Raw genomic sequence first — 15,958 nt, forward strand, 5'->3', positions numbered from 1 at the left:
TACAATCTCCTTTCCCTTCCCCTCCCCACAACCGACAGCCTGTGAGGTAGGTGAGGCTGAGAGAGCTCTGAGAGAACTGCCCTTGAGAGAACAGCTCTGAGAGAACTTGTGACTGACCCAAGGTCACACCAGCAGCTGCATGTGGAGGAGTGGGGAATCAAAACCGGTTCTCCCAGATTAGACGTTCCACTTCCTCTCAGTCGTGTCCCAGTTTGGAACCCATTTTTCCTTACCCCATACAACACAGTCAACCAGCTCTGCCTTATCTTAAGAACATAAGAACATAAGAGACGCCAATGTTGGATCAGGCCAAAGGCCCATCCAGTCCAACACTCTGTGTCACACAGTGGCCAGAAATACCAGTTTCTTGGTCATACGAGAGTGTGACAAAATGGTGGCGACTGGATTACGTAACAGGAGATCGTAACTGACTTTCATAATGAGAGATCGTTATAGTCCAGAGACAGTGGACCTTTTCACGTTACCATCATAAACCGGATGTTATTCGTTGTTGGCTTGATTTTGAGTAAAGTGACCCATGGATGGGGAGTTCCATACAGCAAATTCCCTTACGTTACTGAGCCGCTATCTTATTATTTATTTATTGTTAACATTATTACCCCGCCCTCCCCACGAGCAGGCTCAGGGCGGCTTACAAGAGGGCACAAGCCCATACATAAAAACAGGATAAAACAGTAAAACCATTAAATAACAACAAAACAAGAATAAAGTGCTCCATACAAACAAGATGGTCTCCGAAGATGGTATCAATCCTTTCATTGGGGTGATATTTACGACCATTTCCTTACAATACAGTCCTCACACCTAGAACATTTCTAGGTTAGTAAAGGTAAAGGTTTCCCTTGCTCGAAAGCGAGTTGAGTCCGTCTCTAGGGGGCGGTGCTCATCTCCGTTTCCAAGCCGAGGAGCCAGCGCTGTCCAAAGGCGTTTCCGTGGTCATGTGGCCGGCATGACTAAATGCCAAGGCGCACGGAACTCTGCTACCTTCCCACCAAAGCGGTACCTATTTATCTACTTGCAATTTCTTGCTTTCAAACTGCTAGGTTGGCAGGAGCTGGGGCTAGAGACTGGAGCTCACTCCGTCATGCGGCACTCAGGTCTCAAACTGCCGAACTACAGACCTTCCAGTCTGCAGCTCAGCGTCCTAACCTCTGAGCCACCATGGCCCCTTCTAGGTTAGAGAGCCTAGAAAATGATGTGTGTTCTTCCGGAGGCTCTTCTACCGGAGTGGTTCTGCAGGTGTGGGAGAAGGAGAAAAGGGGAAGAGAGACGACGCACAGAACCCCTTCCCGGCTTACAAGGAGATGAGAAAGGGTGAACTCTTTAGAGCGCTGGAAACCACAAAGCAGAAATCTCTTTTCTCTGTTTATCTCTTTACCCCCATCACTGTTAACGGCTACTTAGAAGTAGACTAGCAGGCAGGTGTGTGAGGAGAAGTGGGAATAAGAATGCTCTGGGGAGGAAATACAAATGCACACAAAAGCGCGTGCATGCCCATCCATGTGCAAGGCATCTGAACTCTACCACGGCACACTCTCCAACACAAAGCCCTAGCAAGGCCCAAAGGTGTTCACTGCCTATTTGCCCAAAACTGTGGCTGCCAAGGCAAATACATCGAGGAATTAATTAAAACTTTAGAGCTGGAAAGCCCTTAACAAGCTCATATTCATGGAGAAGGAATGAGGCGCACCTTCTTTCCAGTCTGTGTGCGAGTGATCGCTGCACACACCTTTTTTGTGTTGTTTCAACAAATACAGCTGCGAGCGAAGGCCTTGACGTCTTACTTGCAGGTCCCTCGTGTTGGGGGTTGGCACCGCTGACACACGGCGGCAGGGCCAGGAATCCTTAGCAGGGAACAGCTCACAGAAAACACTGGGAGCCCGTGTATCATAATGGTTAGAGTGTCGGGCTAGGATCGGGGAAGCCCAGGTTCAAATCCCCGATTTGCCACGGAAGGCTGCTTGTTGATCATGGGCCGGTCGTATGTTCTCAGCCTAACTGACCTCCTGGAAGTGATATGAGAACAGAATGGGAAAGGGAGGACAACGCATGTCTCTCTGAGCATCTTGGAGGAAAGGCCAGAAGGAGAAAAAAATATGGACAGAGAGAGAGCCTGCAAGTAGTGTTCCCTCTAAGCTGAGTCAGTGTGAGCTAGCCCACAGTTTTTTAGCCTCTGGCTCACACATTTTTTGCCTTAGCTCAGGAAGGATGGCTCCAGAGCAAAGTAATTTATGCAGCAGCCAAAACCGCTCGCTCACAACTTTAATGCCAGTCGCTCACCAAGTAGAACTTTTGCTCACAGGACTCCATAGCTTAGAGGAAACACTGCCTGCAAGCACAATTCATTTAGCCCTTCCAGAAGTCCACAATCTACAGGTCTCTTTCCTTCTCTCTTGCCACCTGGAACAACTAATAAGGGCCAAACTAGATGTATGGTAGCCAGGTCCCCCTGGCCACTGGTGGGGGGTCGGGTGGCCAGATCCAGGTTGGGAAAATCCTAAAAAATTGGAGATGGAGCCTGGGGGGGGACAGGGGCTGCCATGGGTGCAACACCATAGACCGCAATCTCCAAAGCATCCATTTTCCCCAGGAGATCTGATCTATGCAGTATGGGGATGAGGTGTAATTCTGGATGATCCCCAGGTCCCATCTGGAGGCTGGAATTCCTAATTAGACATCAGCCATGGAATCAACCCATGGTCACTGACGCCATTTTAGAGGAGAATCTAGCAATTAAAAAAAAACACATGACGTACAGGTAGCAACATGCTTTATTTGTGCCCCCGGTGCCTTTTAAAGAGCCAAACAAACAGACTGCACAGCTGTCTCTGCATTCTAAAGAAAGAAAAGTAGGTTTTTAGACCCCGTGTTTTCTACCTTAAGGTCTCAAAGTGGTTTACTATTGCTTTTCCCTTCATCTTCCCAAAACAGGCACCCTGGGGGGGGGAGGCTGAGAGAGTTCTGAGAGAACCGTTACTGGCCCAAGGTCACCCAGCAGGCTCCATGTGGAGGAGGAGTGGGGAATCGAACCCGGTTCTCCAGATTAGAGTCTGCTGCTCTTAACCACTACAACATCACAGTTCTCTTAGAACTCTTTCAGCCCCACCTACTTCACAAGGTGCCTGTTGTGGGGAGGGGAAGGGAAGGGAGTTGTAAGCCATATTGAGACTCCTCAGGGTAGAGAAAAGCAGGGTATAAAATTCAGGTCTGCTTCTCCTTCCACACCATGCTCACTCCCCTTGTAAAATACAGAGGGACAAGATCACCTGTTGTCCCCATGCCCTTAACCTGACCGAGCCCTCGCGGCAATTTTTAAATAGATGCATTCTTCTCTAAAACAGCCTCAGTGGCCATGGATCGGCCCCTTGGCCGCTGTCACATCTAGTTCGGCTAAAACGTCAGCTGTCGAAAAATCCCCTTGGAAAGAGATAACTTTTAAGTCCAAAAATCAGCTCGCACAGTCTTGATATTCATCATGAATACGGACTGTGAAAGCTGGGGCTCACATTCCTTCTGACTTCTGGAGGCCTAAGCAGGAGGTGTCCAAAAAAATTTCCCCAGGTGGATGGCAAACCTGAGTCAAACACTGCCCAATCGCCATGCCACCCAGCTCCAATTTCCCCACAGATTTGGGGCTCTTGTTCCACAAAGGACTCGTGACAGTGTTCTGAAAAGGAGTCTCGAAGTTCCAAGGGAACCAAGCTGTGACGCTGCCCCTTCTTCGAAGCCCCTGTTTTTGCTTTCCTAGTTCTCCCCTAGGCAAGGCCAAAAGGGTGGGAGATTTTCTTTTGTGGAAGCTGCTCACAGCAGCCGCCCCCTTCCGCTTTAACTCGTAAAAGAGAAAGAGCCAAAAAAAAAGAGAAGGAAGAGATTGGCCTTTGACGGGATGAGCCCATGGGGGCTCTGAGCAGATTATCTTCTCTCCAGCGACACAGACAACCAGCTTGCCATCCATCAGAACCCCCAACATCTCTTTTTTAAAACACACAGACACACACCTATATATCACACTCTCGACACCTAAACAGAAAGAACAGCACCGTCATTTGAAAGCTTGCTTCCAGCTGGCCCAGTAAAAGTTTTATACCCTTAATGGGTCTTGTTTGATATCCTCAAGGAAGCCACAAACACCATTCTCAACAAAGGTGTCATCTTCACACAATTTTAGGATGAAAATCAGCAGACATATGTGGGGAGGGGCTTGTTATTTCTCAAGTCATGCAGTGGTTAGAGCATATGCTTGGCATGCGGCAGGCCACAGGTTCAGTCCCTGGCATCTGGAGTTCAAAAGATCAGGTAGTTGGTCCCGGACTGAATCGTTGGTAGCTCCAGTTAAAGGATCTCAGTAAGTTAGGCAGGAGGTTTGGGAGTGGGGCACATGCCACATCCCTTCCAATAAAAAACCTCCGGAAGTGACATAGGGTAGCTCTAGGAATCAACAAAAAATCCATGGTAAAACCATAGAGTTTCTAGTGATTCCTGGAGCTACTTCTCCATCACTTCCAGATTTTCCCCAGAAGTGACATAATGGCACACATGACAATTCAATTTATTATTTTTCTCCCACCACCTCTTCTGAACTAAGATCTATGCCTGTTCTGATGTACGTTACGTATAAAGCTTCTAAAAGAGGGAGCTTCCCAATTTGCTTCAGTAGAAAGGACATATTTTGGCCCAAGGCACTGGAAACGGGCAGGCAAAGCCATCAAGGAGGATGGAAGAGAGAGACTCTGCATTGTACAGAATGTCTATGCTGGTACCCTGAACTGGTTACATCCAAGCAACTAGAGAAAAATGGAGGGGGAATCCGAAAGAAGTGGAAGAATGACCCATCAGTCATTCTGACCCATTGGCTGGCTGATTGGCCGATGCAGCCCATCCCTTCCAACTGCTAATGCTGCCCAGCATCAGCTGCCACCAGGTGCGGAAGAAGAAAGAGAATCACAGAGCTTGGAGTTGCACTTAGGAAAAGCAGAGCCATTTTTAGATTTAGGGGCAAGTTCCTTGGTCATCCAGAGCACAACTCTGATTTCAGCCCAGGGGGACACAACCGTCACTGCGGCTTGGTCATCCAGAGCACAACTCTGATTTGAGCCCAGGGGGACACAACCGTCACTGCTTACAAGAGCTCTCATTGTGCTCTGCCTGAATAGCTGTCAATAAGCCAAATGTTACAGGGATGCCACCAGCCTTCAGGACTGTCCCATCCGAAGGAGCTGAAACCTTCTTGAACTTTTTCCTGAGTCTTCCTGCTACTCGTGGATCTAGGGAAAACAGCAGCATGGTTCTGGCCCTGCTGGCGGACCTCCTGATGGTACTGATGGGTTTTGGCCACTGTGCGACACAGAGCGTCAGACTGGATGGGCCACTGGCCTGATCCAACATGGCTTCTCTTACGTTCTTATGGTCCTGCCGGTGGACCTCCTGATGGCGTCTGGGTTTTGGCCACTGTGCGACACAGAGTGTTGGACTGGACGGGCCATTGGCCTGATCCAACATGGCTTCTCTTATGTTCTTGATAAGTCTGACACTCCGTGCTTACAGAGAGCAGGCATGGAGCAGCCGCCACAGGGGCCTATCATAAGATACCACTGCCACACGGCTTCTAAACATGGTGCACTGTGACTTCTATGTACATTCAAGGTCCTCCCCCAGTTCAACATTAGCAACCCACTGCAGGCTCTCCCTGTGGCTACCAAACTCCATGTGGGGCCTGGAGTTCTTCCAGAATTACAACCAGGGGTCATTTCCTGCAGGAGCGCACAGGAGCAGAGCTCCGGCAGTAAAGAGCCCAGGGGGCAGGCACATGCAACAAGCCCCACCCCCTGCACCTAGCAGCCCTCAGTCAGAGTAAGAAAGCAGCCAGGTAAGTTGCAGAGCCCCCCCCCGCGACCCGGCCCCAAACAGTCGAGTGGCACCTTTAAGACCAAGTTTTATTCAGGTACAAGCTCTCCCTCCTCTGCGAGGACAGAGCACGTTCCCACCTCCCCAATAGCTAGCAATCCAAAACAGTCCAGTGGAGCCTGAGCAGTGTGTATTGCCTTCTGACACACTTCCAGTGATGTTAGGGAGTGTGGCATATGCAAATAAGTTATGCTAATGAGTTATGCTAATGAGCTCCTGCATCTCTTTTTCTATGAAATGACCCCTGATTACAACTGATCTCCAGAGATCGTTTCCCCTGGAGAAAATGGCAGCTTTGGAGTGGGGACTCTGTAGCATTATACCCTGCTGAGAACCTGCCCCTCCCGAACGCCACCCTCCCCAGGCTCCATCCCCAAATCTCCAGTAGTTTTCCAACTTGAAGCTGGCAACCTAACTCTCCCCCACGCCCCTGTGCTTTAGCTTCCACTGGAAGTATCTTGGGTACCAGCGCTTTGGAGAAAGACCAACCGCTGGAAGCTGATGGTGAAATAAAGATGGTTCCGGATGCAGTTGAAAGCCCCTCCCTGCCGGTCAGAGCACATTCTCAAGAGAAGGATTGAGCCCCGAAGTCTGGCAAAGAAGTGCCACGTCGGAAAGAGCAACAAGACTTCGTTAGCGCTAATTGAAATCATATATATAGCATTTGCTGCCGAATCCCTTCAAATTGAAAGAAACAAGGTTACCTTTTATTTCTCCAAAGTTCCCTGATCCCATGGCAAGAAGCTTGTCTTTCCAATCTTTTGATAGTAGCTTTTCAATGCTAGGGGTTTCTGAATGAAGGAGAAAAGGGAGAGAGGGGAAGAAGGGGGGGAAAAAAGTAAGCGAATCAACATGACTGACTGCACAATAGAACTCATTAAAAGTCTATCTGCTAAAAATAAAGCCTCCCCTATCCTGGACCCGGGTTCATAATGACTTCATCAACAAACTGATAAGAGGGGAGCGAGGGGAGGGGGGAAAAAAGAATCTGTTTTGTCACCTGCTGTTTCAAAATCATTAGCTTTTTCCTCTCGCGGAACAAAGCCATTCCCCGTGACAATGGGCGCCTAGAAACCTGTCGCTCATTGTTTTTCAATTTAGAGAACAAGTTTCTGCTTATAATGGAAGCTTGTCAATTTCAGGGTGTTAGTCTTGCCGTCAGGAGAAAAAAAAATAATTATGTTGATAAAAATGCAGAGTGGGGAGGGGGAAAAAAATAAAAGGCAAAAAGAATTAGCGCCTAAATCTGCTACATGTAATTACATCCCTTGGTGTGTTTACGATTACATCCACTTTACAATGTGTTTAAACATAGTGTGATGGTGAACATGCTGGGGCAAGCCCCCCCCCTCCCCGTAACACGCACGTTGGAAATAAAAATAATAATATTATTAAAATTCCGGATGGAAAACGCTTTGCAAATATTATGAAATCTACAGAGCAGAATGGCAGGGGGAGCCCTACCAATACAGCTTTTAGAGGGTAGCCGTGTTGGTCTCCAGTAGAGCAGCAAGATTCAAGTCCGGGAGTACCTCAGAGACCAACCAGATTTTGGGGGCATAAGCTTTCGAGCATCAAAAACCCCTTTTGTCAGATATGATAAAGGCATCTTTGACGCTCGAAGGCTTATACCCCAAAAATCTGACAAACGGATCCCGATATTCGAAATCTAGATTTGAGTCCAGTAGCGGCTAGATTCGAGTCCAGTAGCACTTTAGAGACTAACCAGATTTTCAGGGTGTAAGCTTTCGAGCATCAAGGGAGGTTTGAAGCTCAAAACCTGATATCCCAAAAATCTGAAGAAGGGAGCTTTGATACTCAAAATCTAGATTTGAGTCCAGTAGTAGCTAGATTCAGGTCCAGGAGCACCTTAGAGATCAGGAAGATTTTGGGGGTGTAAGCTTTCGAGCATCAAGGGAGGTTTGATGCTCAAAAGTTTATATCCTGAAGATCTGAAGAAGGGAGATCTGAAAATCAAAATCTAGATTTGAGTCCAGTAGCAGCTAGATTCGAGTACAGTAGCACCTTAGAGACTTTTGGGGGTGTAAGCTTTCGAGCATCATGGGAGGTTTGACATTCAAAAGCTTATATCCTGAGGATCTGAAGAAGGGAGATCTGAAAATCAAAATCTAGATTTGAGTCCAGTAGCAGCTAGATTCGAGTACAGTAACACCTTAGAGACCAGCAAGACTTTTGGAGTGTAAGCTTTCGAGCATCAAGGGAGGTTTGACGCTTGAAAGCTTATATCCCAAAAATCTGAAGAAGGGAGCTATGGTACTCGAAAGCTAAATTCGAATCCAGTAGCCCCTTAGAGACCAACACGATTTTCGGGGTATAAATTTTCGAGCATCAGAGCTCTCTTTCTTAGATCTGACAAAGGGAGCTTTGATGCTCAAAAGCTTATACCCCAAAGATGTCGTTGATCTCTAAGGTGCTGCCAGAGCCCAATCTAGCTGCTGTATCTCATAGAGGAACACACACACACAAAGAAAACCCAACACTCAATGGTCTGTCCAATCCAGCAACTGGCTCTCAATAGTGGCCAGCTAAGATGCCTTGGATAATTGCTTAAGCAATGCCTGACAACCCATCACCCAATCATTCATATGTATATCAGTAATTTAAATATATATCTTCAGTACTTACAGGGGAGATACCAAGGGCATGGGTGAGGTTCACTGTTTATCACTTCAGAATCCTGACCTTGGTGGGTTTTTCCCTTATATGCCGGGCGACGTTTTTAATGCACAAGTAAATACAAATGCTAATACAGCACCAGGGAATGTTAACCTCGGTTCCAAACAATGTAATTGTATATTCTTGTCAGCATTTAGAGGGGTGCACAATTACAATAGCTTCCCAATCCCGCGATTAGCACGGCATTCAGTTCGAAAATGGAGTGTACTAAAAGATAAGTGCTCCAGTGTGTTCCATCTAAATAACAATGCCCACACTTACTATCTCGATCTAAGACATGCAACTGCTATTCTCCGCAGTGGGGCTGATGTTGTGTTTGTGCCGGCATTTGCTTACCCCCTACCAGGAATCGAAAGAGAGTACATGTTAACTTTTCAAAGGGACCGTCTGGCCTAGAGACCATACAATTATGAGCAACTGGTTAATTTCCTCCATAGAAATAAAGAGGCATTACAAGGAACCTTCATTATCGTGGTTGGCTAATTTTGCCAGAGTTTTCTCTCTCTTTTTAATTTTATTTACGTGTGCCCTCCCCCTCCTCTCCCCACATAAGCTAAGTGCTCTCAGGAATCAAGGGCACAATGAGTCTTCAGTGCAGAGCAGATTTGTTCCTGAACCTCATGTGTACAGCTCCCCTTGCAAATAAGCAGAATCAACAACTGCCCGCACATGTGCCTTCTCCGTTGTGGCTCCCACCTCATGGGATGGCCTGCCAGAGGTGGACAGGGAGGCTCCCCCTCTCCTTGGCTTTCCACAAAGTTTGCAAAACTGAATTATTCAAGAGGGCTTTTCCACACAGGCAAACCACTGTACAAAAGGCTTCACAAAGTTACCTGGATAAATTATTGGGGACTGTGGTCTGCATTTATGTACATAGTTTGCTGTGGGTTGGATCCTACGGTGCAATTTTACACCATCTGATGTGCCGTATTTGCTTCAGTTTTTTTTTTTTTTAGACTTCTGGTTGGTTCTACAACCCAGATTCCACTGCATTGTTCATTGAATGTATGTTGTAGGTCAGGTATGTCCAACAGGTAGATCACAATCTACCAGTAGATCGTGGAGGGGTCAGAGGTAGATCACCAGCCCCTTACCAGTAAATGACAGAAGGCGCATTATAAATGGGGGTTGGTGGGCAGTGGAACCCAACTTTAGTGGGTTAAAATCTAATTTGAAACTAATTTAAAACTTTGTTTTCATGGTGGTGATCACTGGCACTTTTGGCCGGAAAAAATAGATCAGTACCTGTTCGAAGTTGGACATGCCTGTTGTAGGTATACTGTAGGTATGTAGGGCTATCTTTCAGCTATGCTCCTGCAGAGTGCAGGGGGTTGGACTAGATGACCTGTAAGGTCCCTTCCAACTCTAACATCCTATGATTCTATGAATGTCCCATCCCACTGACTGTATTGACTCACTCTATGTAATCCGCTGTGAGTCCCAGTGGAAAAAAGGTGGACTATGTGGGCGGTCACATGCGCGAGATAAAGCGAGGGGGGGGAAGCGAGGCTATTTCTTCCGGAGAAATTTGACCCGCAGTTGCTCGATCACACAGTCCTTGGAAGCTGCGGGCACAGCCCACCACTTCATGATCAGACGCAACTGCGGGTGAGTTGGGTTGGTTTTTTTGTTGTTTGTTTCTGATGCGCTTACATGAGAAATCGATGAATCGCATCTCCGCACTGAGGTCTCCCTATGGAGTTTGCGTTGATGCGCATACCGAGAAGGGGGGGGGACAATGGCACGGCGTCGGGATGGCCTGATCAGACCATCCTGATGCCATGAGAGCACGCTGGAGCGATCAGACACGGGAAACTCCATCCGTGGCCCGTCGTGACCCATTTACTACTGGATTTTCCCCGGTGTCTTTGTACCCCGCTTCTGTGGTAGAGCAAAACGGGTTGTCGACGGGTGCGGGGCGCTTCCCAGATGTTCATGTCTGATCGTTCCCTATAAATAACATAAATAAATAAATACACATATTGGCTTCAACAACAGGTGTGCCCAAATTGGTCAGATGACAGAGTGAACCCATAAAGTCTATGAGTTAGACTAGCCCAGTACTGCCTATTCAGACTGGGAACAGCTCGACAAGGTGGTCTTTACCCAGCAGCTTCAACTGCAGATGCTAAGGCAGGGGTCCACAATCTTACTGAGCCTCAAAGCAGTTGGGGACTTTTGAGAATGAAGAATGGGAACCACCCAAAATGGCTATCGTAGGATACCACATTTGAAATGTGGTGTTGGGGAAGCGTTTTATGGATTCCGTGGGCCACCAATAAGACAAATACGTGGGTTCTAGATCAAATCAAGCCTAACTCTCCCTAGAAGTTAAATTGACCAACTTGAGGCTATCGGTACGTTGGCCACATTATGACAATACAAGGGTCACTGGCAAAGACAGTGATGCTAGGAAAAGTTGAAAGCAGCAGGAAAAGAGGAAGTCCCACCATGAGATGGATTGACTCAATCAAGGAAGCCGTGGGCCTTAGTTTGCAAGACCTGAGCAAGGTTGCTAACGATAGGACATTTGGGAGGACATTCATTCACAAGCTCTCCATAAGTCGGAAGTGACCTGATGGGACTTAACACAGACAGGATACTGGGACCAATCACAAAACATCAGAAGGTTGGAAGCCAGGCATCCTCCCACAAGGGATGGTAGAGCATTCTACTTCTGCAGACAAAGGTGGTACTGCCTAGGTTTCTTTTGAAGCCCCTCTTGCTTCAATGCGGTGGAGGAAAGTCAGAACCAGATATTTGCTCTGGGGAAGAGACGTATTGCAAGGGGACACGGGTGGCAGGAAATCCATCAGTGGCCACCATAGTGCCCACGAACACCACATTGGGGATGCCTGTGCTAGACACTGAACCTGGGACCTTCTGCATGCAAACAATATGCACTACCACTGCCCTCTCCTTCACTTCTCTTTCCTACAGACTTAATTTATGTAAGCGCATTATACCCACAGTAAGCCAACTCCTAATTCCTAGACAGCCCACGTAGACCTCCCTAAGCACTTGACCATGGGGCTGGCTTCTATCGAACCAGGCTCCATTTTATGATGGAAGAGAGCACACATGCTCTTGCTCCATGTGTATATTGATGCACACACATGCCCACTTGAAGGAATTTTTCCCTCTTTTTTATATGGGACATTGGGCCACCATTAGAATCTCTGCTTCATGTGTTATATTTTGGCGGAACTAAAGCATCACGATAAACTGTGAATCGTTTGAACCATTATTTGTGTAAACTCCGGGTAATCTACCAGGTGAAATAAACCCCAGCTGGTTGGCTTCTTGCCATTATCACACCTCCCAGTAGGGAAGAAATTCTTGCTGTTCTGCTATTGGTGTTCATGGAATCAGGAAGGAACAGTGCTACACAAAACAAGCCACAATTAGGACAACCTACTCCTACCAAACCAGCAACAAACTCTAGTTGAGTGCCAACCAGTAAACCTTAGTTTGTTGGGCTGTCTGCATGATTTAGACCATACTTTAGAAACCACAGCCTACCATGATATCTGTATGCAACCTGAGGGTGGAGGGAGGGATGAATACTTGCTCGTCCTCCATAGATTCTAAGCACTAGGCCAAATAAGCATACACACCTAGCAATATTCCTTTTGTCTTTATGGAAGAGTGTTACAAACTGCACTGAAATGACTTAGGATGGTGGTGGATGCTCCTCTGCTGGACGTTTTCAAGCAGAGGCTAGACGACCATCTTTCGGGTATGTTGTAGGGCTATCCTGCCCACCCAGCGGCTCGAAAGCCCGTTAGAGGGCAAGTAGACAAATGGGTACCTGCTCTTAGAGTGGGGGGGCACCCGTCCTTTGTGGTAGCGTGGCAGCAGCATGAGCGGTGGAGCGGCAGCGGCGGAGAACACAGCGGCGGTGGCAGTGGGATTAGATAGATTCATGGAGGATAGGTCTACCAATGGCTACCAGTCATGGTGGCTGAGGGGAACCTCCACATTCAGAGGCACTAATCCTCTGAACCCCAGAGCGAGGAGGCAACATCAGGGTAAGGCCTCAGTCTCTATGCCCTATTGTTGACCCTCCAGAGAAACTGGTTGGCCACTATGTGAGACAGGATGCTGAACTAGGTGGACCACTGGTCTGATTCAGCAGGGCTCTTCTTATGTTCTTATGACACATTCAGAGATGGAGAACCTATTATAAGAAAAAAAATACCTACTGATAAGTCATTTCTTCATCACTGCTGGACAACACCCACCTCTGATAAAACTAATAAAAGGTGTACATTTCAGATGATGAATCGAGAATCACTGCTTGGAAATTAACTAGTGGGATCCTACCCACTTTCCAAGGAAGCACTCAGATCCATGTCAACTTCGACCCACTAATTTTAAGGGGTCATCGTCCGACTAAGCATACCACTTATTATAGGTAGCAAATTTTACCTTGCAGACTTCTATAGGTCGTAACAACAAGGCATGCCAATTTGTGTATTGTTCAGAACTCATTGCAGGACTAACTGGTTTGTCTATGCAAAGTTGGGTTAGACTAAGGCAGACACACGGTGTGTGCCATCACGTTGCAGCAGACTTATGGTGACCCCAGCAAGGGGGCTTTCAAGGCAGGTGAGAAGCAGAAATGGTTGGTTGTTGCCTTCCTCTGAAGAGCCTTCCTTGGTGGTCTCCCATCCAAGCCTTATGGTGACCCCAGCAAGGGGATTTCAAGGCAAGTGAGAAGCAGAGGCGGTTTGCCACTGCCTTCCTCTGCACAGCCTTCCTTGGTGGTCTCTCATTCAAGCCTTATGATGACCCCAGCACGGGGCTTTCAAGGCAAGTGAGAAGCAGAGGTAGTTGGCCATTGCCTTCCCCTGCAGAGCCTTCCTTGGTAGTCTCCCTTCCAAGGACCGATCCTGCTTAGCTTCCAAGTTCTGATGAGATCGGGTTATATCACGCCGGCTTCCCTCCCCTTTGGTCCATGGAGCCCAGTACAATGTTTTCAGATTGGTAGCAGTTCTCCAGGTTCTCAGTTACAGAGGGGCTTGACACCCCCTGTACTACCTGAGATGGTTGGTAACTGGAGATGCTCAGGGTTGTACCTGGGACTTCCTACATGCCATGCCACTGGGCTAGGACCCCACCTGTTTTCTGTTTGTTCATGAGTCCCTTTCAGAATTCATCAGCCCTGGATTTCTCCTTCCTTTCTCCCCAAGGGCTCTCAAGGTTAGGAAACTCAAGTCGCCTAGAATGGCATTGTCAAGAAGATTACAATGGAGACAAAAGAGAGAGACAAAAGGGATAATCCAGCCATGATTTTTTTTTGTCCTGGATGACTGAACTAATTAGTTTGTCTTGCAAAACTTCTGGCAACGGGTTCTTGGTTCTGCAGCACTTGGGGATTGCGGGAACAAAACCATTCTGCATCTTCCTGGGATCAGGTTGGGTGCTTTTAATACTAATTTAGAACAAGACATGTGCAAACTCGGTGGGACTAGGATCGTTTCCAGGAATAACGAGAACACTAAAGAAGTTTGGATTAGCACTCCATTGAATCACTGGAGCACAAACCTGGTTCAAGTTCTGCTGATTTGGAAATATGCACCAGATTATTTTTTCCCCCAGCTTCAGCAGATCTGTTATGATTTGTGTATATAAAATGGATACGAGCTACTGCATCATGGGTTTTGTAGTTGGTTATGAAGTGCAGCCACCAAATCACTCTGGTGTATGCACATTTCACAGTTCAGAGGTGGTTTACCATTGCCTGATCCTGCACCAGGACTCTAGTATTCCTTGGCAGTTTCCCATCCAACTATTGACCAAGTCCAACACTGCTTAGCTTCCAAGTTCTCACAACACAAGGAAAAAACACAGTGTATGAAATTGACAAAACTGAGAAACACTGTGTATGAATCAATATCTACATTTTTGTCTTAGTATAACAATAAAGATTTTAAATCCAAAATATTCTCTTGTACTGCAATATATTCTTATATATATATTGTGTATATAAAATGGATACGAGCTACTGCATCATGGGTTTTGTAGTTGGTTATGAAGTGCAGCCACCAAATCACTCTGGTGTATGCACATTTCACAGTTCAGAGGTGGTTTACCATTGCCTGATCCTGCACCAGGACTCTAGTATTCCTTGGCAGTTTCCCATCCAACTATTGACCAAGTCCAACACTGCTTAGCTTCCAAGTTCTCACAACACAAGGAAAAAACACAGTGTATGAAATTGACAAAACTGAGAAACACTGTGTATGAATCAATATCTACATTTTTGTCTTAGTATAACAATAAAGATTTTAAATCCAAAATATTCTTTTGTACTGCAATATATTCTTAGCAATATAAGAATAATACAATTTCTATAGAATACAAACTTCACAGATTAGCACAGCAGCAGAATTACACACAAGAATTACACAATTCCGATAAAGACCACGAGCCAGTCCAGTGCCGACAGACTCAAGAAACTCAATAATGATGACGCGCACAAGTCTCTAAGTAATCAATAATGTTGATGCATTACAGTCTCTGAGGACTCAAAGTGTAAAAATGAAGCGACAACATGCATCCCAGGCTGTATACATGTTTCTAATCTTCTTCACAGTCACATGTGAAAATCTTCCAATAAGAACCAATGCTCAAATAAATGAAGTTACTAGCGGCAACACCGTCAATAATTCAATGAGCCACATCCCTACATGACTTTCCCGAAGTGATGATGTCACCTGGAATTGACGTCATCACACCAGGGACATCGAGCAGGGATGCTCTGGTTTGAGGGCAAAACTCTATCACACCAGGGACATTGAACATGGACTATAAAAAATTTGTGATGTCCCTAGTGGATCCTCTAACAGAGACATGCAATGCAGTTTTAATTTCTGGTCATCTACCTCCATTTTGGCAGGAGGCCGATACTGTAATGATACCTAAAGAAGAGAGACCCACTGTTCCCGGCGTCGTATAGACCCATCTCTCTTTTGAATCAAGATCTGAACATTTTGACAGCAGCTCTTTCAAAGCGGATTAATACTTTCATCTCACAATACATACACCCTGGCCAAGTGGGATTTATCCCCAGCAGGGATTTAGCTGACAATGCAATTAAAACATTAACCCTTCTACGCCACTGCCAAGAAAGCAAACAGCCTGTGGCTTTTTTATCCCTAGATGTCAAAAAAGCCTTTGACTCTGTTGAATTTTCATACCTATTTACATTGCTGGGGGAATTAGGTTTTGGACAAAGATTTATTTCTACCATCAGAACGCTGTATGCCTCTCTTACTACAAGAATTAAAATCAATGGTACATATACCAATTCAGTTTCACTGCTTAAGGT

At 46.5% G+C, this 15,958-nt stretch overlaps 1 protein-coding gene across 1 annotated transcript in view; it reads right to left on the reverse strand.

The window, feature by feature from the left end:
* The window catches only part of SOX5 (SRY-box 5), a 587,891-nt gene that overhangs the window by 315,774 nt on the left and 256,159 nt on the right, over positions 1 to 15,958 (reverse strand). Inside the window, exon 4 of the mRNA XM_015412682.1 lies at positions 6,630 to 6,716. Within this exon, the coding sequence (XP_015268168.1) occupies positions 6,630 to 6,716 (87 nt within the window). The remainder of the gene's footprint in view (positions 1 to 6,629; positions 6,717 to 15,958) is intronic.

The sequence above is a fragment of the Gekko japonicus genome, unplaced genomic scaffold (genome assembly GCF_001447785.1).
Source record: "Gekko japonicus isolate JY-2015 unplaced genomic scaffold, Gekko_japonicus_V1.1 scaffold482, whole genome shotgun sequence".
NCBI lineage: Eukaryota > Metazoa > Chordata > Lepidosauria > Squamata > Gekkonidae > Gekko > Gekko japonicus.